This window comes from Lates calcarifer, linkage group LG10 (genome assembly GCF_001640805.2).
Source record: "Lates calcarifer isolate ASB-BC8 linkage group LG10, TLL_Latcal_v3, whole genome shotgun sequence".
In the NCBI taxonomy this organism is placed as follows: Eukaryota; Metazoa; Chordata; class Actinopteri; family Centropomidae; genus Lates; species Lates calcarifer.
In genome coordinates, this window is record NC_066842.1 from 14,769,396 (window position 1) to 14,797,027 (window position 27,632).

Here is a 27,632-nt window from a genome sequence, read left to right on the forward strand (position 1 = left end):
AGGCTGCTGTCGGACTACACACTACATACATACACACACACACTGTACACCATTAATAAATCTATCTAATCTATCTAACTTGTTATATTGAAGAGAGGTAAGGCTTCACTGCCACGAGTCCTCTATCCCAACACAGGGGAGGCTTGTTGTACCGTGTGATGGCAGGAATGACTTCCTATATTAATGAGTTTATTCAGACTCGTACAAATACTATTCCAGTTTCTCTTCATTCCATTTCCCCCCCATCGGCTACATAGTCTTTTCTACATTACTAGTCACCATGAATGATTTTGTGTGTATGTGTGTGTCTTATGTTAATACTTTCAAGCATGAAATTATTGGAGCGCACACACAGTAATGCCACTTTAGCACAGAACTGATAATAACTCTCCATTTTAAATGCATTCCTGGCTTTTCTATAAATGTGTCTGGGGAAAAAAAAAACACATCCCACCTCAAAAAAGATGCCTTCATATTTATTTCCATACCACACACAAGGCAAGAGAGAATATGAGCATAACAATATTATATAATTGCATATATCAGAAACGTGTATGTCAACAACTACCTTTAACAGACATTCATTGGTAAAACGTTAAAACGAAGGTAATTTCTAAGGTATCAGCAGTTTTCAAGTCTCAACTTGTTCCTTGTTGTGTTGGTAGTTTGTGAAAGCCGTGTTTGTTTAAACAGACTTTACTCACTGTGTGATCTTGGAGGTTAACAGGTACAATGTAACAGACAGTGCTAATATCAACAGAAACAAAGTGAAGACAGATAAACCTTTGTAAACATCTGACAGCCAAATAACTGATGGATACCAAGTTTTCAGTGCAACGCAACTTTTTTTGCTAAAGAAACTGTCTAAAAAAGGCCTCTGTTATCATATGGTTTTCATTAAGCACGGTCAACAAACACCTGCAGTGGAATTTCACGGAAGATGACATATTCTTCAAGGCACAAGTAGTCATCCACAAAGAATCAGTGGTCCCTGGAGATTTATTGCATAAATATGAGGTTATGTGTTGAGTATGCATAATGGCTCATTTTCTTCCTCACAAAATAAATCCAGCATTGCACTATAAATCTCCTTTCTGGCAAATATACAAAATCTTCCCAAGGTGTTGAGTCACTGACAGGAAGGTGGAAAGAGGAGAGGTTTTCTTGACACTGTTCACCATTCAATGAAAACACTGGATGGATTCCCAAGTAATGTGCCGGGCCAATGTCAGAAATGTAAATGTACAATTTTCATATGCAAGTTATTGCAAAGTAGCAGTGCAGCGAGTTTACTTCCTGAGATGAGAGTACACTAGTAAACAAACAGTACTGTTTCCCTTGACAAAGGAATGAAGGGAAGAGAAGAAGAAGAAAGTGTTCCACAGTGTTGAGATAGATGAGTTTGCACAGTTTGAACATCTTTGTCTATGAGGAATGGCTGCTGAGGAGCAACTGGAACATGTTTTTTTATGTATTTGTTAATGAGGTCAATGAATAAGTTTTCAGCTATATTCATGCTAGTTACTCTTTTTCTCATTTTTCTCCTGTGTATGCTAAACTACATGCTGCTACCAGATACACAAAACTGCAGTCCACAGAATTTTCCCTGGGAAGACCTACACCTACAGTAACAGGAAATGTACTAATCCTTCATAAATGTTGCCTACACTGTTGACTGCATGCAGGGGAATATGAGCACCAGGATTTATATTTGGCATCATATTTTGTGATACAAAAAAAAGTCTGAGCTCACACAAACTCTAGCTTCACCAGGACCCCAGTTTTATCTGGTTCAGTACAAACATCACGAAGTAACGAATTTAAACTTCACTCAAAATGAAATACTTTCAACTTAAACATCTGTGTGTTCTAAGCCTTAGTGTTTTGACATAAATGACACTTGTTGTTTACAAGTGTTGTTACAAGTGTTGCTGTACATATAGGACTGCTTTACCTTGCCTTGGTTCATGATGCCTTGGAGCAAATGTGCTTGTGGCTATCTCTGCTGACATCTTTCCACTGACTTTGTTGCATTCATCTCTGAAAATAGCTGTGAATTTGAAAATGCAAATGGACAACAGTATTCAGCGCATTTGCTTTGGAAATTAGGGTTTCATGCAAACTAGACAAACTCGATCCAAAGTAGTTTAGATATAGATCTATAGTAGAAATCTTCCTTTTGTTCCCAAAGACTAACTTATGAAACTTAGTTTGGGTTAATGAAGTTAAGGTAAAAATAGTTTATGGTGATTTAATCATTATTTATTGTTTTAAGTTTTTATGTATTATTTTAAGAGCCTTATTTAAACTGAAATAGAGCTGCAATGATCTGTTTAATTAATATATTGACAAAATAAATGGGAAACTATTTTGATAATTTGTGGATTCAGTGCTGTTTTGCTGAGATATTACAGGAAACTGAAGCTGCAGTTGCACCTTTTATGTTTAATGAGGAACAACTGAGATTTTTTTCCTGTCACTTTCTCAAACTTGAATTAAACTGAACAGAACTACTAGCTGACTGTAGCATTAATTAATGCATTTTGGCATTATGGCAACACACAAGCTAACAAACATTTTAGGTAAAACACACAAATGATAAAAGTCAAGCTAAATGGATAACATGGATAAACATACATAAACTTACATCTTAGCCTTCAGTGTAGAGATAGGGAGTGAATGGAAGAAAAAGTCTAAGGCAGCCAGATACTCTTGCGGGTGCCTTTTCAGGTGACCTGCATGTGTGGAATCCTCCCACTTCTTTGCTGTGACATCTATCCCTCGCTTACGCCAAAAACTGATCAAATCCTCCATGGTCTGCGCGTCGCTTAGCGCATCATTCTCGCAAAAGAAGAACAGTGCAGGAACAGGGATGGGAGTGTTCCAAAAGACATCGATGCTCGTGTTAAAGTGGTCTACCGTTTGGTGTTTGAATATGGAAAAGTATAGCAAGCTTACTTGTTTTACCAGTGTCTCCAAACGAGGAAATACAGTCTTACCTAGACCTGGGCAGAAAGGAGAAAACCACACTTCATTCATTTGCACTGAATTAAGCATTCACTCCTATTTATACATGTATCATCTGTAGGCGTAACTGTGCATAAGGGACGCTAATGACATGAAATGAATTAATTAAATCATCTGAATATTGAACTAACCTATTGCCATCCTCTCCAGAGAGCCTACAACCAAGCTATCGAAGACCTGGCCTTTGATCCTATTTGTGAGCGACTGATATTTCTGTGTGTCCTGGGACACGTGTATCAGCAGCTGACTAAATGTGAAGCCACCGATGGAGAAGGCATGGACAAGCAGCGGACGGGACGCAAAACGTTCACTCTGAAGCAACTCCAGCAGCCTCTTTCCATGATCCAGACCCCAGCGAGGCCACAGGAACTCTTGCACCTTTGTGTGAGAAACAAACAAAAAGTTGAGGCACCTCTCATGTGATTTTCAGCCTTAGCGTCACATTGCAGACCTTACATAAAATACATGCTCACAACATAACACCAGACTGTACTGTCTCCTTCGCTGCATCCACACAGCTCTCAGAACTGCCAGCAATAGCTGCTATTTCAGCTACAGTCCTAACTTTTCCACAGACAACTGCCCTACAACCTGCACAACAGATAATCCTTGAAATGAACCTTTGTACCTCTGACAGTGGCATATGTCTTATTGTTGTTGTAAATGTGTGCATGTGGGTCATGCAAGGTCAGGTGTGCTCACAGTGATGTGGGAAATGGATAATCTCTAAACATATGTCTCAACAGACACAACAAACAAGATCTGATCTGAGGAAAAAGAAAAAAATATATATCTGTACTGAATATTAAGCATATACTGTGTTGACACATTCTGTCTTGAACACATTTCTTAATATAAGCAAGATACAGTGTAGTTCTCACAGGAAAGAGATTACTAAATCACTTACAGAGCTAAAAAGAAGTCATTACAACATTCAGAAATCATCTATCTATCTATCTATCTATTCTAAAATACCCTTCATACCCTATCATCAAATATATATCTGTACTGAATATTAAGGCCTGTTCTGTGAATTTAACCTATGGAGTTCAAGAGGTGCACCAAGTCTTTAAGGTTAACAATTAACGAGTAACAATTAATGGTTATCTTATTTACATACAACTGGACTTCTGGGAATTTAAGACAAATTCCCACATGTATGGATTGTATACATCCTATGACCAAAGTAATAAGCAAGGTAACACTAATGACTAACTCAGTGAAAGAGCAACCACACCTATACTGTTAAAACTTCATTGTAAATCACAACATCATGCCATGTAATCTGTTATGTGCCTTAGTCTTATATTTATTGACCTGTTGTTGTAATGTAGATGTTTTGTTTTTATTTCTTTTTTTAATTTCTATTTTTTTTTTATTATTTCTCTCTAATTATCTTTTTTATATATATTTTTCTAATTTTATGTTCACATTGCAGCACTGTGGGTCTAAGAGCAACAAATTTTCAATCCTCTGCATGTGCGTACATACGACAGAATTGACAACAAAGCTGACTTTGACTAGTAAAATTGAGCCAGTCATCTTGAGGTTATCTCAACTTTAACATACAGTTACATACAGTTCTTTGTGGTTGTGATTCCCAGCACTGACTATGTAACATATCAACTTTAATGTGCTTTTTCTTTTATAAATCTCTCAGTCACTGACTGAAGTTGTCCTTACCTCACTCTCCACTACAAGCACATCGAAGCCGGTGCGAAAGTAGATGTCACAATACTTGGCCACAGCATGGGGACGTGCACCCATCCACGGCAGCATCAGCATGAGGGGTTTGTGGTCTTCAGAGGCTTGGGTCTGACATCCTGAGGCTGGAGACACTACTTCATTCATGTAGAAAGTGACATTCTTACTGAGGCGGTGAGCAGTGATTCCTCTGCTCAGGGCTGTCCTGGCCAACATAGTTACAACTGTCAGACAAACAGTGGATTAAAGGTCACTAGAAGTGTCTGCAGGAAAAAATGGAAACAACAGGAAAATAATTAATATCAATATTAATAACAACAACAAAACAATAATAATAACAGTAATGAAAACATTAGAAGTAAAAATGTTAACTAAATGTTAACTCTATTTGTAACCTGGAATTACCAAGCTAATAACAGCGTTAGCAATGTGTTAAGGACGCACACATTACTATATAAATACAGTACATAAACATGAATAAACAAACAAATATCACCGTTGGATAATCTGAATATCCTTATCCGTGCTACTTCTAGGATCCCCCTACCCACCCACCCCGTGCTCTGAGATAACACACGCTACATTAGGCTAACATTACATAAGATAAGGCTAATTTAGAAAAACAGCCTCGGCTAACTTAACTTTGGCTCAGCTTTATAACCGTTCGTAACTTCTGCTTTAAATGTTAAGCCCCTTACTTTATTCTGTCCGCTCACTGAGTTACTAACCTGGTTTCAAGTTTTCTGCCGGCGATGCTTTAATGACTACTGAGAAGGAGCGTGTAGCGTTAGCTAATGCTAGCTAAACAAAAGTCCTCTGTCAACTGTCTTGCCGTGGTTAAATCTCTGTCAGTCTTCCCTCTCGTATCCCTGCTTGCTCTTTGCCTTCATCATCGGATAAGTGTGTGTTGACTTCGGCGGACTGTCAGGGTTATCTCAGGCGAGCTGCTGCCCTCCTCCGGAACCGGATTCAGTGTCATACTGACCGGTTAAACCAGTATGTAATCTGATGCGATATCTCTGGTCTGATTCTGTGCAGGTGACTGGTCTGCAAGGTTTGACTTTAGGTATGTTATTGTGGAATTTTCTGAAATAAGCAATCTATAAACAAAGGATGTCCTTGGAGTTAAATTATGTAATATACAAAACCACAAGCTCCTTTCTGTGGCAAACTGTCATGACTGGTAGGCTACATCTGTGCTAAAGTGTATTTATAGCCAGCAAACACGCTACATACCCTCACACACACACACACACACACACACACATATACTAACACATACCATATACTGTGTTGACACATTCTGTCCTTGTTGTCCATTCTGTATTTGTTGTTGTAAATGTGTGCATGTGGGTCATGCAAGGTCAGGTGTGCTCACAGTGATGTGGGAAATCTCTAAACATATGTCTCAACAGACACAACAAACAAGATCTGATCTGAGGAAAAAGAAAAAAATATATATCTGTACTGAATATTAAGCCATATACTGTGTTGGCACATTCTGTCCTTGAACACATTTCTTAATATAAGGCAAGATACAGTTGTAGTTCTCACAGGAAAGAGATTACTAAATCACTTACAGAGCTAAAAAGAAGTCATTACAACATTCAGAAATTATCTATCTATCTATCTATCTATTCTAAAATACTAGTTACTACTAAGAAAAATCACAGTGACATAACATTTAGGGATTCATATAATGTGTTTTTTTTTTTCTTTTGTCCTATTGTCCCACTCTCACAAGAGTCCTGGCTCTAAACATCATAGATGTCTATATCTAATATTGATATATTAATATAGAGTATATTCAAATTTCCTGATTTTTTTAATTCATGCACGAGTAAATTAATATCCCCATATTATGTTACACTGTTGGTTTGGCATTAAAGTGTACTGTACTGTGATTGTCTTATCAATTGTTTGTTTCAAAGTTGATACTAATTTTCTATCAGCTGATAAGCACTGTCACCTCAATGCAAAAAGGACGTTTAATTCCTTGTTCTAAGTGTGGCATCAGTTTTATTTTCCCTGTATTCATTATATCCACAGCCTGGAAGTGTATTTCTATACCCCTTCATACCCCTATCATCAACATCAGGTTAAACATCAGTTAAAGATCATGCTTATACTTAGTAAGACTCAATATATAGTATAAAATTTTATCTTATCCTAACCAGGGCCATGGCTTGCTGCTTTTATCCTCCTCTTTGCTTGTGCAGCTTTGTTTCTGTGTCTTGTCCTGATTGTCCAGATTCCCAGCTGGACCCCAGTCCCTGCTGACTTTGTCTTGTTGGAGGATGGCTTGTCTAAACAGCAACCAGTTGCCCAATGAGTTAGGACAGCAAGTGTGAGGCGGCAATAATTTGGCCGTGTCCCTCACTGAGCTCATATGTTTGGCCTGTCATTGTCCAGCTCCAGTCCCTTTAGTTACGGCTGGGTTGGTGCTTTCCTGTGTCCTCATCAGACGGCGGGTTGTTCACATCCCTGGGGAAGTTGCTATCTTCACCACTGACTGACTGTTTAAACGATCTAAAATAGTCTTCACTATCTCTCAGTCTGTGCTTCTGAATCTCACTGATATAAGCAACGTTTTTTGCTTTTTGTTTTATCCTGCGAGCAGAGCCTGTGTAGAGGCAAGATGAAATTTAGGAGACAGTTGGTAACTGGTCTCTTCATTATTGGCTGTGGTATTTGCGGTCACAGCCAACATTATTCTTGGCATGCAGAACCAGTCTTTATGACTTTGTGCTTTGCTCTAAATATGTTTTCCAGATTTGTTATTCTTTTAAATCTTTTTTTTTCTTTAATAGAGGAACAATCAATATGTATTTGGAAGAATGCCCACACAACAATAATCCTGGCTTGAAAAATCCTGTGCCCTGCTAATTCAGCAGTGGTCAGTGGAGACTTTTCACATTCTTACATGAGCCAGACAGAGGAAGTATACAATGTGTGACTGTGCTTTAAACTCTCTGACTCTAAATGCATCCAAAGGTATGTGGATCAGAGTCTATTTTAGAAGCATCCTTGGGAATTCAATTAGGCCACCAGGCTACTAGCTTTTCTCTATTGGGTAAAAACAGCACGCGTGAAGTCCGATAGCACCAGAAAGAGGAAAATAAAGAAAGTGAGTAATGTGGCATCATCAGAGAGAGATCATTCATCTGGACTGTGGCTCTTGTCACAATAATTGACATGGCAACAAGGTCACAGTTGAGCAATTCTTTGCTAAAAAAAAGTGCAAGCGCCAGTTTCCGAGGTGCTGTTCTGTACGTACATTCGCACACTATCATGTATTATGTATGTAGGCTATTCAAAGAGAATATTCTGCTTCATCCAGGGCTGTGACATGTTTCAAACAGAGTTGTTGATGTGATGACTGGTTTAAGATGAAGGGCACAGCATCAGTTGTAAATTACACTCAGCAGCAGGTATTGATCTGTAGCACTGGTTAGTTCAGTGCCTGCCTCTGGTTGATGAGCCTGCCTTTGCCCCATGACATATTTATGTTTTTTCCTTTTCCTTTTTCCTTTGCTCTCTTCTCTTCTCTTCTCTTCTCTTCTCTTCTCTTCTCTTCTCTTCTCTTCTCTTCTCTTCTCTTCTCTTCTCTTACTAAACATCACAGAGCACACATTATACATACAGATTACAGGGATATGTGTGAGTGTACGTGGGGAAGAGAGACAGCAGTAAGGTTCCTATGCAATCATAACAGACATGTGGGGTGTGCTTCAGATTTAGGAGAATGGGATCATCGTGCAAACAGTCGAACTCACTGTCAGATCAGTGCAGCGGCAGAGTGTGGGACAGCGGGGGTTGTCAAGAGGAGGTGGGGTCTGTCCCATGTGTCGACCGTCTGATGGAGAGAAGAGGGGCACAGCACAGTGAGTATGAAAGGACACACAGTGCTACGCAGAGAGAGACTGCAGACATGCAGCAACACAGAGCGGCATATATGTTTAAAGAGGCTGCAGCAGAATGGGCTGTTGATGAGGTAAGAATGCTGAAACGAGGCTTGCTACAAGAAACAGAGCAGTTTTGCATTTAATGTCTTCTCGTGCTGTTGTTATGAATGTAGCTCCATCACTTACACTAACATTTGTACTGTGTGTCACACAGGACTTTATAGGATAAAGAGTATAGGCTGTTAGCGTTTTCATCAGAATGCTTTCCATATACAGTTTTTGCATTTCAATATTCTACCCACATGCAAAGACCAGTCAAGTCAATTTTATTTATATAGCACCAATTCACTCGATCTATTTATTGCAGATATCCTAGCAATTCACTGTATTTGATCAGCGTTTACACTGATTGTGTCTATGTGATTCATCTCTCTTTTATCTCCAGGTGTGTTAAGCATGAGACCCTTGGAGACCTGAGCGTAGAGGTCTATCAAACATGTGATTGGATAAAAATCTTCAAAACCTACAGCATGTGACTTTGCGGTGGAGTTTACGGACCCTCACCATGTTCTCTCTGTGGAATCTTTACCTTCTCCTTCCCTTCTCCTTGCCTCTCTTGCTTCATGCCATAGCCTTAAGTGGAGAAAATGTCAAGGAAACACAACAGCTCGACACAGACACAGCAGTGCAGCATCTCACACGGCCCTCACAGAGGCTTCACAGGTCTGGTTTAGCACCAGTAAATCCTATGTTTGATCCCGAGAATGCTGACTTCCTGGGTCTACCTTTGAGTTGGCCCTTATCATCATCTGAGGAATCAGATAGACAAGGTGTGATTGGTGAATACACTGATTTACAGGAGAGCACAGAGACATCTATGTATCCTAATGAGAGTGGACTTTCTATATCCAGACTCACAGAGAGTGCTGCAGAAGATGTTACCTCTAATGAGAGTACACAACCAGAAAGGTCTTCATCGGGAGCAGTACCACCTCGACCTACCCAGGAACAAACATTAAAGTATCAGGCAGCTGAGACCAGCACTGGATCTGTATTGCATTCTACACAGACTGAAGAGGACTGGGCAACTTCCCTGGCCTTGCAGAATGACACAACTGATAGCCACTTACCTTTTCTTCTATCTGGATCACTTCCATCAGACAGACCAGACCAGGACTCAACTTCACTGCTGTCTGCTGGACCTGGGCCCAGCCCTGAGTACACTGCTCCACCCGCAGCCACTGTCAGTCTGGGATGGACCACGGACCTCTCTGTTACCACACAGGGAAAGACACAGGAGGGAACTGTCCCAGTGAGAGAGACTGAAGATGGATTGACTGACATTACAAATCCTATTTTACACAGAGGAGCTGTCAGCATAGAGGCAGAAAAAGGTAAGAGTCCTTACTTGAATGAAATTGAATGGAGCATCCATCATTTACTAAACCCGTCTGCAATCACAGTTAGCACATGTCATTTGTGACCTGTTGTGAATGGTAGGATTTATAGTGTTGTCCTTGTTAAAAACCTAAAATAAAAGATTCCAAGTCGATGCATGACTGCAGTGTTTGTGATATGCATTCTGCTGGCAGACACAGTTGTTTTAAATTCACAGAATGGTTTGCATCACTTCACTCCCCTAAGCTTTCACTCACTTGCTCTTCCCCAACCTTCTCCCCCTTGTCTGCCTTGCACTGTCTTTTTTAGCATACATTCCCCCACTCAGTCCTCCTCTCTCTTGTTAGTGTAGAAACATTTCATTCCCCTTAGAACTAGTCTCCATTACCCACATCCAAAAGGTTAGTGGATAATGTGGCGCACACCTGACCATGCAGTATTTACTGTACACACATTCACACAGTGGCACTCACTTGTCAAAGTAAATTATGTGTTGAGTCCACAAGCATTGAGGGAGGAGGGACTTTGACAGAAATGTGTGAAAAGGCTTACAGCCAGTTTGCTAAATAACTACCAAATATTCCCAAAATGTGTTGGTGCTTGTGTCACAATAGGATGTACAAGTCAACAATGGTTTATTTTAAAGTGAGCACAGAGAAAATCCTTTGTTTGAAAGGTCTCTCACCGCTTGTTTGTTGTTTCTGCTTTAACACAATCACTTCACGACTAATGGAACAGCAGAAATAGGACACGTTCCATTTATAACCAGTAGGTTCCCTCTTTCTGATCGCTCCACACAGCTTACCCTATACATTTCTTCACTTAGAGAACAAAATTCTTACATTATTTATTGGTGACACAGTCACACACAGATATGAAAATTCATCATCGGCAGATTCCTGCTGAAAGGATGCAGCATTAAAGATAGCATATCACCTCTTGACCATGCTTTGTAATAGCCACACAAAATGAGAACAGCAATGAGGTCATTACTGGCTAATCAACACACATCTCTCTCTCTTGCACGAGCACACCCACAAACACACATACACACACACACACACACACACACACACACACACACTACTTGCTCGTGCTCCTACTCTTTCTGTGACCCAGTTAGAGATTCCCAGTTATGAGCCTGCTCTGTTTTATTATGGATTAACTTCACACACAGCAGATTCCACCATGCTCTCTTTTTGGACAGTAATGACTGTGAATATAATTTTCTTTGGCCTGTATCTTTTGGTCAGATTGTTATGCTCATTTCAAAGGTAAATTTATGCTGATAACTTGCTAATAATTATGCCTAGATCAAAATCATACATACACGGCCACTCTAGCAGGACACACCAGTACTTTGAGCTAAATGCTAACATGACAACATGCTGAAGATGATAAGGCTAACATGCTGATTTTCTTCAAGTAATGTTTACCATTTTCACCATCCTATTTTAGTGTGTTAGCTCATTTGCTAGCTAAAATCTCTGAGCTATGTATATTTTTAATATTTCTACCTTTTTGTTATCTTTTGACAGAACAGATACATTGGTAATGTGGGATTTTGTTGTGCATGTTTTACAGATGACTCTGGGGATGAAGGCCTACATGTCTCAAGGACCAGTGGCACACTCTTGATTGATGATCACATTGACACATCTGCCACACCCTGCAAAACAACAAACCACTCCTGGACTCCCACCTACCCAGACGATTTTGCTCCCAACGAGTCCCTGCGTCCCTCTCTGGCTCTCAGCCCTGCCCTTTATGTCCCTCTGTATTCAGACTGGAACTCAGCCCTCGCCACATGGGGGTTTGCGTGGGAAGCTCACATCTATGGCCTGGGGTCCGTCTTCTCTGCATTTGGCCTAATCTCTGTGGTCTGCCTGTTAGGCCTTCCCTTGCGGTGTCCCCCGGGAAGCCCCTACTTCACTCTCCTGCACTTGTTCCTCTTGGCATTTGCAGGGATCCAAGCTTTCTGTTTGCTCTATGATGCTTACAGTCACCAAGATCGTCTTCCCCCACTGGGCACTCTGCTGCTCTCTGAGTTGCCCTTTCCCTGTTTGATCTCAGCCTTCTCCTTGGCCTTTGTCCTTCTTTCATTGCACTCACGCATGCGTCTCTCACTCTCACTCCCACTTGCTATTTCCACCTCATTTTCAGCCTTGCCCTAAACCTCACCTGTTACTCTGTGTATCTCTGTTGCATTTTGGAGTCTCTCTAGGGTGTGTTGGCTTGCTCCAGCTCTTTCACAGCCTCCCCACCATGATCCTACTATTCCCTCAGGGTCTGTTTGTATGCCTCACTGTCTTCCTCTCATGCTCCTACCTCATCTTCTATTGCTTAATACGAGTCGACACCAAGCACATCTACAGGCTGAATGACAACGGAGAGAATGGAGGATCTCCTGAAGTGATGCGACCTGCAAGTTGCCCCTTTGCGAAAGTGGAGGACTGGCGTAGGGCAGCAGGGGCTGGAGTGGGAGCTTCATTGTGTTTGTTGGGATGTGGAGGCCTACAGCTTTATGGGATCCTGCATGCCCTTGGTTTAGGTGGGGTTGATGGCTATGGGTTCCAGCCCTGGTCCTGGTGGGGCTACCAGGTAGGCTGCAGACTCTGCGAGATTGGGGTGTGCCTAGGTTTGTCTCTTATTGGCACACACCCTCTGTTCTGTCACAACAATTCTTCCCTCAAGACCATAACTCACCCTCGTCCAGGATCTTGGTCCCGCCTCTCCTGCAGCTCCCCTTCACGAGGGCTCACCCTACCCTCTCACGGAGGTGCAAATTCTCCTGTCCTCTCCTCACACGATTCCTGGTCCCAAGGTAAGCAAGAAAAGCTGGTGGTCTGTGATGTCACCACTAAGGGACAGTCAGAAGCTCTTCCTCTATGCTCAATAGTGGATCCTCCTGGAAATGGGCTAGATTGTCTCCCAAAATCCAGCCAAACACGGACTACCATACTACCTCTACCGACACCCCCAAGCCCACCTCACAAGCCTAAAAATGCAGTTGAGTCTCAGCTATCATCACTGGATAACTTAGGTCTAGAGAGTGACTCTACTGTGGACCTTCGTCCCCCATCTCCCATAGACTTGTCCCGCAGTATTGACCAGGCTCTGTTCAGTGAGTCCCTGTTCTCTCACAGTATCTTTGGTTTGCCAAGGCTGTTCCACACTTCCTCAAGCCATTCCTTGAGCTCTCCTAGCCAAGGTACATCAAAGCAAGGGCCCAGTTCAGTGGAAAATGCTTTATACCGAACGTCTTCCTGTGGAGATGTGGATCAAGACAAAGCCTTGCCCAGTTCCAGATCTTCCCAGCCACATGGCTCTCTGACATCTAACAGCAAGACACCAGAGCAATGGGATTGGAAAGGGAGTGTCTCTGGCTCAACCCAGGGTCTGTGCAGCAATCCCAAGGAGACAGGGAAGCTTCGTTCACACTCCTGGGCCAACAGAGGGCAAAACTTTGCTCAGCACAGCCTCCCGCGAGCAATTCCCCACCTGTCTTACCACAGGCGTTACCGAACCCTGAGCTTAGCCTCCCAGGACAGCCAGGGTTCTGGCCGACTGGCGGGGACTAAACACCTGAGTGAAAGCAAACAGCTGGAATGGGACATGGCTGTACAGGCAGAGTTTGTCAATGTGTGCAGACAAATTGATGCTCTGAGTGTTTGCAGTGACACCATTGAACTGTAGGAAGTTGTAAAAGCCCAGCTGTGATTGGAATGCAACATTGTACAGAAATAGCAGACTCTGACTGTGATTGATTTAAACTGTACATCATTAAAAAGGAAAGGAAAATGGACATTATTGACACAATATGTAGGCCCAACTTATTTTATATAAATATTGTACAGTTGATATATACAAAGGCTGATTGATTTTAAAGGCTGACTTCATCACACTGTTTCTAGAAACTTATGCTCTTCTCTTTGCAGTAATGTGTTTAAAAATACTGTGACAATATTCTTATTTAAATCTGTGCTCATTCCACTTAGACATTAATGAATGTTAAGGATGAGATACCTGTCTATGAAAGGAATATAAAGGGCAGCCTTCTTCAACAAAGAGTGGGCAAACACTATGGACTCAAGAAAGTTTCATTTATCACTGCTCATGCATTCCTGTGTCCATCAACAATGGAGAGTGAGACAGGTAATGTGACAATCCCCTTTAGTATCCCCTCAGAGACAATTTCATCTACACTGATAAGCAAAATGAGGAAATATTAAAATCTGAATCTGTTGTAGTAACAGTAAAGCATAATATTTTTCCAACACAGTATTAGTACCTTGATGGCCATTAAGTTGTGAACAGAGGTGGTAAACTGACATTTTAGCTTGTAGTATTTTTCCCACAGGATTATCTGTTATTTCAGTGTGATTTAATAAACATGGAAATTCAAAGAATAACCATACATACACAGAGTTTGCATTGTTGGCTTAACCAACAATATGAGTGGTATATTTATTTTTTATTTTTCTATTTACTATATTCACTATACTTTTACTTTATTGCCCTCTAGTGGTAATGAGAAAAATCACCCACTTAGTAGTTGAGAGGGTCAGCAACAGTTTTTGTTTCCTCTATTTCTGGAGATATGACAAAAATTATAAAACAATGTCAAAATACCCTTGTCAAAATTATCTTTATTCATGCAACACTATTTACAATAAATATCATTCTGAAGCGTTAGTGTGGATGATAGAAGAGGAAAATTATATTTTATGTATATTCTGTATGACTCACATAAGAAAATATTATGAAATTGTAATTTTGCCAACCAGTACGATACCCCGCGCTCATTTAATCGCTCGCAAGTTGTTGCAAAATTCAGATCCAGTGTTTATCATAGAGCGATATATGTAATACCAAAGATGTTGAGTACCTTCCACAAAAAGAAGTCATGTTTTAAAATCTGAAAAAAAAAACAACAACATTTTTTCCATAATTCTACAAAGAAATAATCTAACCTGGGCTAACTGGTTAGATTCATTACTGTCCTTCTCTACTGACTTCATTGATCTATTTCATTGACTCATCATTTCATTTAAATACTGAGCCCGAAAAAAGACGCATACTATTTGTATTATGTGTTATGTACAGTCAATAGCCATAAAATTAATGATGTGCTTTTACAAAATGAAATTATGGAAGATCACTACATGTCAAGACCCAGACTGAAATGTAAAACATGGATGCTCGTCTGTCTTGTCACTCAAACAGTTTGTTATCAAGTGTTTTCTAATCCAAATAATTTGAACACAGGAATATCCAGAATAAGATTATGCGTGGTTGCTCCTTTAAGGCGCAATCCATTTTACAAATGTGTAAAGGAATAAAGGCAGATGCTAAGCTTTGGTCCTTTCTGCAACAGTGCAGCATATTACATGCAGGGCGATCAGAGGAGATCCATTGTGTAACAGCCAAATTTTCAGACAGAGTGCAATAACTTTGAATTAGCTCACACAGAAACTAGGAAGTTCAGTAAGAAGATGATAAAAACGTAACTGTCCTGTCTACTGTGTGTACTGTATGTTTACTCTTGGCTTAGTGAGCTTTATACACCAGGGTGCAGGCTAGAAAATATGACCATGGCTTCATTTAATTCGAGTTAATTTTACCTGTCCTGGAGTTTGCTTTTAACATCAGCAGAGAGTTATCCTAAAGCTGTTTAACTTTTTGTGTTTCTTTCTTCTTTTAATGAAATATAATGTTAAACATTAAAGCATTCTAGTCAAAGACATTTTGCTTGTTTTGTTTAGGTTTTTTGTAAATAAAATATATGATTGCCCGATTTCCTGCAAAAAATGAAATATCTTGTGTGATGTATTAAATGAGAATAGAATATAGTGCTGCAACTCTGCAAGGTTTGTTCTGTATCAAGATGAAATTCAGAGGCCAACAAGGAGATGGGCCTCTCATTAGGTCAGCATTAGTAAGCTTGTTCTAAAGTAGTTAATGGCATGCACTTGTTTGTTGAAAGGGATTAGCAGAGTACTTAATTACGTCAGCCTCACTATAGCTTGGCCACAGCAAGAGAGAGACAGAGAAAGAGTTCAAGGGCAGTCACATCCATTAATAGGTGTGACTCTTGGCTCTTCTTTGAATTTCAGACTCAGATTAATGTGTGTTTTGTGTATCCTTAAAGGGGTCAGAGATGCGACTAAGAGGAAGAGAAGAAGAGGACACAAACAAGCAGTGTCAGGTTTGAGAGTGTGGATGTTGTACAGCAACAACAGCTCTGCGTTTGTAGTTTGATCACACGCGCCCGGTGCATCTGCTCATAGCTGCTGGAGCCGGGACGCTAGGTCCTGATCGAGCGTTTCCTCTTCCTCCCGCCTCAGTAAAGCCGCTTCTCGTAACTGCATTTGGAGTAACAAAAAGTAAAGTATTAGCATTTTTTGTGTTGTGGTATCATTTCACCTAGACAAAAACATGAATGGAGATGAGTGAAAGGAAGAAGAAGATGGAAGTGCGATAACCGCATGGTTTGTACTTACATGGCACAAAAGAATATCTAACATGATAGCATGGATAAGAAAAGAGGGGGAGAGAAGACAATTTGATGCAGCTAACCACAGGTAAATTACATTGCAATTGACAATAAAAGGTTCCTGACAAAGGGACTGAATACAAGTGAAGTTGACACAACAAGAGGAAACAGATGACGACAGACTTCACCAAACCATCACTACCAGTAAAATATTTAGGAAATAGAAATAAATATCATAGAAGTGATAGGAGTAAGGAGGAGGTGTAGAGGGGGGAAAATGATCACCAGTGTCAGAGGTCAAACTTACGAGTGGAGGCCGTGAACTCCTCCCTCCATTTGAGCAGACATGGTTCTCTTCTCAAACTTCAGCTCTCCAGAGTACATCATCGACCTGGGACAAAGACACACAGACCATACTAGCCAAAAGCACTGATAAACATAGAGTAAAAGACACACACACAAATAGTATTTCACACTTACCGTAAAATGGACAAACTCTTGGCTCCTATGTCCTGACAGCCGTGTTGGATACCGGCAATGAGGTAAGGAACAAACTTATGGATGGAGCCTTTATCTTGCACTGAGCCTGAGACACCTTGAGCCACCTTCACCTTATCTCCTTCACTGTGCATACAAAGAGAGAAGATAATCATGTCACAGTGACATCCTCCGACTACAGATTTTTCCAGAATAAGTGTTTATGCAGCAAGGGGTTCTGTGACACCACCTGAAGTAGCGTTTCTGACTGTTATTTTTCTCCATGGCATCCAGGGAGCCCATCCCTCTGTACTTCTTCAGGCGCACACCGTCTGAAAAGAAATATTCTCCCGGAGCTTCAGTGGTTGCCGCAAGCAACGACCCCATCATCACTGTAGGTAGAAATATGATGGAGCAAGAAAAATGGGATTAAATGATGCTAGCTGCAAAGGACAACTGGCAAGGGAAAAAAAAGACTACAACAAATAGGCAAAAAAAGTACAAAAACTACGGCTTTTATTTTGAAAAGTAGCCTGTTCGTTAAAAGAAACATAATGCCAATCAACAGCTATGCATTTTCCAGACTCCTGCCTCATATGGCATTGCATGGAAGTCATCTCCATTGACTGTTATAAATGTATATCATGAAAATGAAAAGACTTGAGGAATGGGAAGAATATAGAATTCTACCTGTAGATGCTCCCAGGGCCAGAGCTTTCACCACATGTCCAACAGTCTGAATGCCTCCATCAGCGATAACTGGCACTCCAAAACGTCGGGCATACTCCGCCACCTTGTACACTGAAGTTCCCTGGGGCCGTCCACAAGCCATAACTGAGGAACAGGGGTAAAATATACACAATATTGCTTGTTCCTTAGTTTAATTGTATAAGGTATAAACTATACATGTTTTTTTTTTTTCTAAAAAACAGCAGGTGTTCACAATACTGCACTCTATACCATACCTTCCTGGGTGATACAGATAGAGCCACACCCCATGCCCACTCTCAAGGCATCCACACCTGCATCTATGAGGTTTTTAGCCTGAGCAGCTGTCACCACTAGAGAGAGACAGAGACACTGAAAATAGCTGAATGAGGAAGAGATTGGAGTTTTGACTACACAATAGCAGAAGAAAGATCACAGAAAAAAGGATGAGCTCACCATTTCCTCCAACCACCTGAAGTTCAGGATATTTCTGTTTGATGTAGTTTATCATGTTGATTTGATACACTGAGTTTCCTTGGGAGGAGTCCTGTAGTTATAATAATAAAGTACGAGAGTTGTTTGCTATTACAACCTGGAATGTAACCATAAACTATGCTGAATCATTTCATGGTTAAAACCTACCAGTACAACTACATCCACCCCAGCCTGCATTAGGAGGTCCAGTCTGTATTTGTCATCTTCCCGGGTACCGATGGCAGCCCCACACAGCAGCTGCTTGCGGGAGTCCTTGGAAGCCAGGGGATAATCCCTGTTCTTCTTCAAGTCAGTCCTAGCAATTATGGCAACCAGCTCATCACTGTCATTCACTATGGGGAGCTTACCTAAAAGAGTCAGAGTATAAAATGAGGGCAAGTCCAAGAGTGTATCTGAGTCCAAGATTGCTTTGGCTGTCCAGCAGTGTGACCTCTCTGACAGATTTACCTTTTTTGCTACGTTGCAGTATATCATTAGCCTCTTTTAGTGTGACTCCAGCGGGTGCAACAACTAAATCTTCCCTCTTTGTCATTGCCTGAATCCAAAAGAGGTTAAAATGATTGTGAACTGTGAAAAATGTATTATTATATATTCTCCCAGTTATGGAACATCACATGAACTGAATGTGTCATGTTCTCTTATACATGCACAAATAAAGTGCTATACACCCACCTCTTCCAGGGGTCTGTCATGGTCCTTCTCAGACAGAAAATCTATATCTCTGGAGGTGACAATGCCAACCAGCTTGCTACCCATCTTGCCCGTTTCTGTAACAGGGATCCCAGAGAAACCATGGCGTATCTTGGCCTCAAACACATCCCCCACCGTGTGTCGGGGGCTCATTACTACCGGGTCTGTAATAAAGCCCTGCTCGAATTTCTGGCAAGAACAAAAACACAAGTGTTAAGTGGTTAGTAGACTTCAATGTGTAGTGTTCTGAAAGTTTAACATTACAAAAGAGGGCTGTTGCTGGTGCTACAGTGTCACAGATACTCCTCTGTCTGTCTATGCCTTTGTTGACTTGGTCAGTCTTACCTTGACTTTGCGCACCTCATTGGCCTGGAACTCAGCAGTACAGTTATGATGAATTATTCCAATCCCACCCATCAGCTGAAACCAGCCAATCAGAGACAGGGCAGCAAAAAATCATATTAAATAGTTGAAATTGAAATAACTGAAATAATTGAAAGGTGGAAGGTTTTGGTGAGCTTTCTACAGACTGTGGTGGAAAGTAACCAAGTACATTCACTCAAGTACTGTACTTAAGTACAGTTTTGAGGTACTTGTACTTTACTTGTGTATTTCCATTATATGCTACTTTATACTTCTCCTTCTCCACTATATATCATAAGGAAATAATACTTTCTACTCCACTACGTTCATTTGTCAGCTTTTGTTACTAGTTACTTTTCAGATGAAGATTTTACACAGTAGATAATATAACAAGCCTTTAAAATACACCACATTGTTAAAGATTGAACCAGTGGTTTCCAACCTTTTTGGCTTCCCACATCTTACAGAGAGCAGTGTGTTGTGTCTGGGTCACATTTCAGTTGTCTGTGAGCTATTAATAGCTTCACCAAAGAGTGATTTTTCCCGCTATACTTCTCACATGGTTTCATTTCAATAAATGTTCAAATGATCCAAAGCAAAGATCAAATATTAGAGAAATTGTGTATCAGAACTTTTACTTAAATAAATGATCTGAAAACCTCTTCCACCACTATGAAATTGAGTGAACAATTGGGTATGATGTGTGTAAGGTTGTGTTGTGGACTCACTGCCATGGCGATGGCCATGGATGACTCTGTGACTGTATCCATGGGAGACGAAATAAGAGGTGTCTTCAGGGTTATCTTCCTTGTCAGTGCAGAGGTTAGATCCTAAAAGTGCGGTGCATTTAGAGACAGAAACATCATCTTATGATCTTATAACACATATAGCAAAGTAAGTCTAAAATATTATCTTAAATGTTGTGCTATGACACATTCTAAATTAGTCCAAAGGTTTGTGCTTTGATGCTGGGAGATGAATCAACATGATTACATGTTGCACCTTCAGTACCAAGGAAAAACAAACTTTGTTTTAATTTAGCCATGCAATGAGCTTAAAAGCCAGTTTGGACACATTAAGGAGTGACTCGCTGAATTCACCTACTGATGTGTTAGATGACGCAGGTGCGTGTCTGTTTTGAAACACCTGCTTTCCAACAATAACCCATGTGACCGAGGCATGAAATTAATTTAATGTCCCAGCAGAGCATGCAAAGACGAAAACAAAGCAAGTCAAATAAACAGCCCTGTGCTCAAGCACCCTTAACTCACAAACACTGTGAGGACTGTGGGATTAGTTACAAGGAGTACAACAAAACCTGACTGTGATTTTGAGTTATTGTGAGGAATATGAAATGTCAGCAAACACTGGCATTTTTTAAATGAGGTGAAGGACAAGAATGTGTTAATTGCCCAAAGGAACGATATACCAGTGTTAACCTGTACAGCACGTGTGGTGTGTCGTGAAATGCTGGACAGTGTGATGATACTCACCACCTCATCAGAAGTAAAATCTATGAAACCAGGGAGGATCAAAAAGTCACTGAGAGGGGGGAGAGAAAACAGATCAAAGAGTAGAAAATGACAAGATCGTACTTTGGAACTGGAAAAGTATTAAATAAATCAAATGAATCATCAATATTATAGTCAGTCATCATAAACAAGGATCATACAGCTCTCATAGTGTCTGTGAACTATGTCTGTCCCCACCACAAAGCAGCAGTTTTTTTTAACTTAGTTAATAGTGACCAGACATAATCTGTCAGCCTTTCAAGCCACTGAAATGTTCTGTATTTATCCTCTGCACACTGTTAAACCCTGCACCTCCATTAAGGAAACTACACTCATCAGCCATTAACACACTACATGCACAAACACACGCTCACACAGACACTGCTTTTAATGTCTGTGACACCACTCAGAGCCATCCTTGAAAGTCGTATTACTCATTATAATCCTCCATATAAACCCTGAGCAGATGTGTCATCACAGATGTTACTAAACATTCAGACAGTTGCATAATGCACATGCAAATGTTCCATTCGTGCACATGCATCTACATCAAAAATGAGTTTCTTACTTGTACGTGAGTCCATCACCGATAGAAAAGAGTTGTTGTGCTGTTAACCCATCTTCAGGAACATAACCTGTGCCTCCACTGATCAAGTAGTCGGCCATGCTGAAATATTAAAACACATGCATAAATGTGATCAGTGACAGAAGTTTTATAAGTGTGTAAAGATGTAACAATGAACAGATAACACTTGTATTTCTATTATATACTAACTTAACAGCCAGTTACAGGAATTATTAGCGAATGATATGAATTGATTTTACTGACTGTCTTACCATCATCTTCAGTCTGTTACTTCCTATGATTACAAGCACTGTGCAAAAATCACGGGCAAATCTACACTAAAAAAATAACTTTTGTTTAGTTAGTTACTTGTGCAAAACATGCATGTTGTTTTGCTCAACTCTCTCTCTTGACCTGTTTTTCCTACACACACGCTGTAGCCAGATCCTATTACGAACCCAGTCGAGACAGGAAATGCTAACAAAAAAATCTGTCCTTGTCAATGGAAACTCCTTCTATACACCTGTGACGGCAGCACAGTAGGTAAGAGGATTTGGTTGGCTTCCCAGGTAGCTGATAAATGGGCTGGGTGCACAGCCAACGCTACTAGAAAGTGAAAACATCTCAGCTGCTGCTGAAGATACACTGTTTACGAGTTATGAGGCCCGCAAATCACTTCTGGAGTGATGTTATGGCCATGACCTTACGGGCCTTGCAGAGTGGTGAGTATGAGACTGACCTTTCTGGTTCATATCCAGCTTGGATTCGTGTGGCGCTGTATCGCTGGGCTGCAGTCTCATGCCCGTGTCCATGTGGTGTTGGGTGGGCGTAGGCCCCATAGGAGTGAGGTTGTTCCCCGTCTCTGTTTGAGATGCGTGGCCGTGCTGGTTCCATGTCTCCCACAATCCTCCGATAATCAATCTGGTAATTGTCCCTCTCCCCATCTCCAAACCGGTCATAACCATGACCCTCCATCTCTAGGAAATCCAGGGCTACGTCCTCCTCAGGGCCCCACCACCTCTTGCACGCACACTCTTCAAGCACTTCTGACTTGTATCATGCACATTAACAAAATCACACACTCACAAGTAAACAGTGGCCCCAGCGGCTCCCAATAGACACACAGCAACACACTCAGATTGCTGTTCAATTATAAGCACTCATAAACACCCAGTGCTTTAAGTGCATGTTCAAACAATCATCTTTCAGACACACCTGACATGGGAGGAAGCTGTCCTGCCATCTGTTTCGTTGCCGGTGCAGCAGTTAAACCAAAATGGCCAAAGTTGCAAAATTTCACAATTTCAGGTTTGTAGTAGTATGCTTACAGGTGAGAACCACCTGTTTGAAACAAATTTCAATCAGTAAAAACACAGAAGAAGCAGCAACAAAAATCTCCTAAAACAATGTTGTTTGCCAACAGGAGAGTTTGCATTCCAGCTTTTCAGCACGCATCCCTGGAGGCCGTCAAGGCCCTTGGGCAAGGTGGCAGAGTTTTTAGCTGACCTGCCGATGAAGTCGACTATCTTGACATATTGAAATTCTGCATTCCCCGTATGTTCCCCAGCTGTAGACGCGAGCAGCCACCAGGAGAGGAGAGTCAGGTCTTGCTTAGCGTGGCAGAGATTTGTCCCTCTGGAGGCCCAGAATGCAGCACTGCTTGGTTATCCCTAAGGCTGGGAGCTTCTCTCCACTCCGTTCTCCTGGAGCCTGCTGAGCTTAACTCTGTTTCTGACAGTAGCAGACGTCACTCTCCCACAAAGAGGATTGGGAGCATTAATACAGGATGGGGTGGGGTGAGATGGGTGTGTAGGGTGGAGTGAGGCAGTAGGACTGAGGAGGAGAAGGATGGGTCAAGATGACACTTAAACACACGTTCCCCTCAGAGGATTACCATGGTGTGAAGGTGTGTGTGTGTGTGTGTGCGTGTGTTTGCAGAGCTCAAGAAAACAGAGCTGTGAATGAAACAAAGGTCAAATCCCAGTATACTGTTACGTGGCAATTTTTGCCCCTTTGAGACAGACAGAGACATACGCACAAGTGTCTGTGTGTGAAAAAGGCACAACACATTGGAACTAATTTTTTATATTTAAGAGTAGCATCAATCCAAAGGCAACTGTGCACATGGTGGTGTAACAAAATAGGCTAAAATACACACTAACATTTTGAGAATACTGTTGATTATATCTAATTTTAGATTTTAACCAAAAAGACATTTTTTGTCCTCATTGGTTCATTGTTTGGCTCATTATCCAGTGCGACAGTAATGAAAAACAAAGATGTACGTTAAACTGAGACAGCAGAGTAACTTTGTTGCCTGGGTTGCCCTCGACACCATCATCTGCAGGTGACTGACTGACTGACTGCTTGTGACAGTTACTGAGGGATTGAACCAGAAAAGCCTCTTACCCAGTCTCTCTCTCTCTCTCTCTCTCCCTGTGTCTCCCACCCACTGGAAGAAACAAGCAGTGTCTCCCCCAGCCCCCCACCCACCCCACCCCTCTTCATAATATCAACAATAAAGAACATGTTTGTTGCTGCTAATTCAACCATAGCACCTACACAACACACCCTGTTACTTTATGACCTAACAAAAGGAGGGGATGGTGAACAAACAGAATTTTTTTTTTTTTTTAATTAAAGAAATTACATTACATGTTTTAATAAAATGTAGAAGCAGGGCAAGTCCTTGACACTTGCACAAAATGCAGGAGGGCCACCTTTGCTTTAGACTCATCCACCTGAGAGAGAAGAGAGTGAAATGAAAAAAACTTGAAGAACCTGTACGAGATTAAATCATGTTTTGACTGCTTTAAGAAGAGCAAATCGTACTGAGCGTCTCCACTAGATCGGGATGATGTTCTTTGAGGGCGTCGTAGAAGGCGGCTTTGACGGTTACCCCTCCTGGACGAAGTGTCCTTTGAAAAAGCTGCCTCATTTTTTCCTGGCTTGTCAATTTAGCTTCAATCACTGAGTAGGTTTCATTGTGGACCATTCTTAGGCCAAGTTGGTCTACTATTGCCATTACTTCAGAGACGTTTTGAATCAGCTTGTTCCTGTTGACATCGACAAACTTTGCTGTTTGAAGAAGAATGAAAGCAGGTAGATATGATTACATTATAAATGTTACCTTTCATAACTGACGGTTTCCTGCTCATAGATTTTTTAAACACACTCACCTTTATCTGCAGCACTCATTGTTTTTGTAGAAACACTGTCTGACACCTGTTGGCAAAAGTAAGAACTTATTTAAATCTGATTTGTATACTACTTGATCTAAATGAGACCACTTGATTAAATAAAGTTACTTAATTTCTTTTTTCCTTCCTGTGAGGCACTGATCAATGTGTATTTGCATACCTGTGTAAATCTGACATGATCCACAGTATCATAAGACGTTGCATGTTCTGGGGGAAAAAAAGGAGAAAGATACATCCACATAATGTTTTATCATGGAAGTAAAAAGTCATATCTCAGATCATATTTTCAGTATTTATCAATCTACCTGGCATTTGAGGAGGAAAACTCAGCGACACACTTGGATGTTGGGTACTGTTTGCTGACTCCTAAAACAGAGAGGCAAATATAAAAACCAATGAACCAAATAGAAGTGTTTCCTATAAATTATAATTTGTGATTAAATCAGAGCTGCATTTAATTTTTAGAAAGGAAATTTAGGAGTTGTACCAGTGTTTTCAAGACTTCATGGACTGCATCAGGGATTCCTTTCTTGTGTTTTGAGAAAACCTTCTCAGTGACTTTGAGGCAATCTGAAATATAAATCAAGTATTGCAAATAATGCAGGTGTATAAATAAATGGCCCTCAAGCCCATTTTATTCAAGAATTTAGCCCTATATATAGCTTGGCAAATGTTCTAATAGGGTGACGATGAACATACATATTACCATAACAAGTACATACCTAGAAAGTGAGGCCTTGTGGAGGGATTCTCATTCCAGCACATCTTCATGAGGTCAACCAGCTCGTTTAATCCTTCTGCCTTGCTCTGCTTAATTTCTGCCAAGGGAGGTCTGTCCCCCTGAGGAATCCTCAGTGCCACAAGCTCGTACGAAGCCGCTGTAGTGCATGTGATATAGAGAAGATATGCATCAAAACATGGAAACACAAAAAGTGATAGATAGCGATGGAAACAGTGATGACTGCAAGATGTATTTTTGTTGAATAAGACATCAGAGCACAAACAAACAAACAAACAAAGTGGAAGATAATGGTGAGATGATAAAATTAATTATACATACTTGTATAGGGCTCTTTCCCAGTAAGAATGGACCAGAGAAGGATACCATAGCTGATCAAAAGAGACAAAGAATTTCATAAAAAATAAAGTTCTTAAGTATTCCTTTTTTTAAAAATGATTCAGGTGAATATTTACCTGTATCTGTCAAACGCACGGCTAGGCTCATATGATATACCAAAAGCCTCAGGAGGCATGTACTTGTATGTTCCCCCGACCTCTCCTGTCAGTTCTCTGTTGCTGTTCAAAGCACTGGTGGGAACCCTAGACAGACCAAAGTCTGCTAGCTACCAAGCAAAAAGAGACCCATGACATCAAACAAACAAATTAGCATGCTTTATTTTTTAATATAAGCTCAAGAGTTTAGGTTAATGGCACTCTACCTTGGCATTGAGGTCGTCATTCAGCAGTACATTACTTGGTTTCAGGTCTTGGTGCATTATGTCCCTTGAATGGAGGAAGTTCATGCCTAAAGCCACTTGATGGGCCAAGCGGAAGGCTAGGGGCCACGGTAGAGGGCCAGGCAGGCCCGTCAGCAGAGTCTGAACTGATCCATTACCCATGTACTCCATGACTATTCCCTTCTGCATGGAGAGTTTTGTCAATGGTGTATTTCCCTCATAAAATCCATAAACCCTCAGCACGAACTCACACGAAGCCTTAACCATGTGTCTGATCTCATCACACAGGGCTTTGTCGTTTGGCATCAGGGTGCTGGACTGACACCTTATCAGGGGAGGAGTAAAGAGAAAGCAAGAGAGAGAGAGAGAGAGAGAGAGAGCTCATTGAACTGCTACTTAACATGTATGATCATTTAAAATAAGTCTGCAGAAAGTTTGCACTTATTTAGAAATTTACCCAACACCATCATGAAGTAGTTTAACAGCCACATCAAACCCCCAGTCCTTGTGCCTGGCCTTGTAGACATGGCCGAATCCCCCAGAACCAACTACCCTCCAGTCCTCCAAGCTTTCACTGCCAACAGTTGTATGGCTCAGTGGCTCCATCTCCTGCTGGAAACTGAAACCTCAAATCTAGTAAAATCACAGGGAAAAAGATTGAAAACCTAAATAAAACATAAATAAAGTGGTTTGCTAGCAACTTATATATTTGTGTGTGTTTATGCACTTCATTGTAATTACTGCTTGTAGTGTTTTCTGGCTTTTACAACAACAAGAACAGCAGCAAGTTTTGCTAATACAGATACTAACACACACTTGCTATCAACATTTCTCTTGTGCTTTGTTCTCTTTATAATATAAAAACTCTGGCTTGTACTCACCATATATCCCTTCCTTTCCTCTGTTGTCCACGTAAAGGAGTTAAGAGTTTGTAATACCAAAACTGTGGCAAGATGGTCACGGTGCAAGATCTAGTTTCCTGTGTCCGCTCTTTGAGCAGCCTGAAACACTGATGGTGGGTGGAGTTTGAACTAAAGAATTTGTGCTGGGCGTGCCCTTTGCAGTTCATACATACATTTAAGTAGAGAATGCAGGTATTCACATATGACCTGCAGGTATGTATGAGTCTAGGTATCTATGTCAGTCAGCCCCGCCCTCAGCAGAGTATAAACTGCAAGTATTGGCTGTATGGGAGGTCACACTTGTTGTTGTGGTATAACAGAAAGTCATTTATTACTTGGATGAGGAAGACTACATTTAACTGGGGAAACGCTGAATTAAAATACTTCCAGCAAGAAAGTTTGACTGCAATTCTCTACAAAGAAAATAAGGACAATGTTAAAAATAAATAAATAAATAATAATAATAAAAAATAATTCCTATAAAACATATATCAGCATTAAACTTTTCTTCGGTGGAATTAAATACAAACTGAAACTGAACTGAAACTGAAATATGCTTCTTCTTTTGTTACTCTCTCTGTAGCGGCTATGCTATATATGCTGGGGCACTCTTTTTTTTTTTACTTCCTGGAGTGGTAGCAAGCGGAAGTTACAAAGGGCACCCCACCCCATCCCCCACCCCCCACAGGCACGCGCGCACACACACACACACACACACACACACACACACACAC

At 40.9% G+C, this 27,632-nt stretch overlaps 4 protein-coding genes across 9 annotated transcripts; 1 reads left to right on the forward strand and 3 right to left on the reverse strand.

Moving 5' to 3' along the window:
• Positions 1-460: 460 nt before the first annotated feature.
• Positions 461-5,696, reverse strand: si:dkey-5i3.5 (uncharacterized protein LOC565091 homolog). Of its 2 annotated transcripts, XM_018663917.2 has the most exons (5): positions 5,460-5,696; positions 4,711-4,994; positions 3,159-3,405; positions 2,648-3,005; positions 461-2,050 (listed from the first exon to the last, which is right to left on the reverse strand). In XM_018663917.2, the coding sequence occupies exons 2-5, from the start codon at positions 4,945-4,947 to the stop codon at positions 2,035-2,037; spliced, it is 858 nt and encodes a 285-aa protein (XP_018519433.1). In that variant the 5' UTR covers positions 4,948-4,994; positions 5,460-5,696; the 3' UTR covers positions 461-2,034. The 2 variants fall into 2 exon arrangements, with proteins under 2 accessions (XP_018519433.1, XP_018519436.1); XM_018663920.2 differs by having other exon boundaries at positions 461-3,005; positions 5,460-5,695.
• A 9-nt stretch (positions 5,697-5,705) lies between these two features.
• Positions 5,706-16,164, forward strand: prrt4a (proline rich transmembrane protein 4a). Its single transcript, XM_018663854.2, is given in 5 exon segments — positions 5,706-5,797; positions 8,467-8,725; positions 9,082-10,030; positions 11,619-12,202; positions 12,204-16,164. Coding segments are annotated over 3 exon segments (2,940 nt in total). The 5' UTR covers positions 5,706-5,797; positions 8,467-8,725; positions 9,082-9,201; the 3' UTR covers positions 13,731-16,164.
• Positions 16,165-16,260: 96 nt separating this feature from the next.
• impdh1a (IMP (inosine 5'-monophosphate) dehydrogenase 1a) lies at positions 16,261-22,571 on the reverse strand. 5 transcript variants are annotated; one of them, XM_018663898.2, is made up of 15 exons: positions 22,079-22,571; positions 21,343-21,441; positions 20,757-20,805; positions 19,992-20,093; positions 19,246-19,320; positions 18,883-19,089; positions 18,658-18,745; positions 18,358-18,557; positions 18,172-18,262; positions 17,973-18,068; positions 17,698-17,841; positions 17,258-17,399; positions 17,011-17,154; positions 16,838-16,921; positions 16,261-16,399 (listed from the first exon to the last, which is right to left on the reverse strand). In XM_018663898.2, the coding sequence occupies exons 1-15, from the start codon at positions 22,312-22,314 to the stop codon at positions 16,378-16,380; spliced, it is 1,779 nt and encodes a 592-aa protein (XP_018519414.1). In that variant the 5' UTR covers positions 22,315-22,571; the 3' UTR covers positions 16,261-16,377. The 5 variants fall into 5 exon arrangements, with proteins under 5 accessions (XP_018519414.1, XP_050929382.1, XP_050929383.1 ...); XM_051073425.1 differs by having other exon boundaries at positions 20,757-20,865; XM_051073426.1 differs by lacking the exon at positions 21,343-21,441.
• Positions 22,572-23,914: 1,343 nt separating this feature from the next.
• On the reverse strand, positions 23,915-27,040 carry LOC108875165 (receptor-interacting serine/threonine-protein kinase 3). Its single transcript, XM_018663905.2, has 12 exons — positions 26,878-27,040; positions 26,454-26,629; positions 25,979-26,321; positions 25,734-25,882; positions 25,600-25,649; positions 25,262-25,417; positions 25,027-25,109; positions 24,845-24,905; positions 24,700-24,746; positions 24,519-24,564; positions 24,172-24,417; positions 23,915-24,080 (listed from the first exon to the last, which is right to left on the reverse strand). Exons 2-12 carry the CDS (start codon positions 26,600-26,602, stop codon positions 24,073-24,075), a joined length of 1,338 nt encoding a protein of 445 aa, XP_018519421.1. The 5' UTR covers positions 26,603-26,629; positions 26,878-27,040; the 3' UTR covers positions 23,915-24,072.
• Between the last annotated feature and the right edge of the window lie 592 nt (positions 27,041-27,632).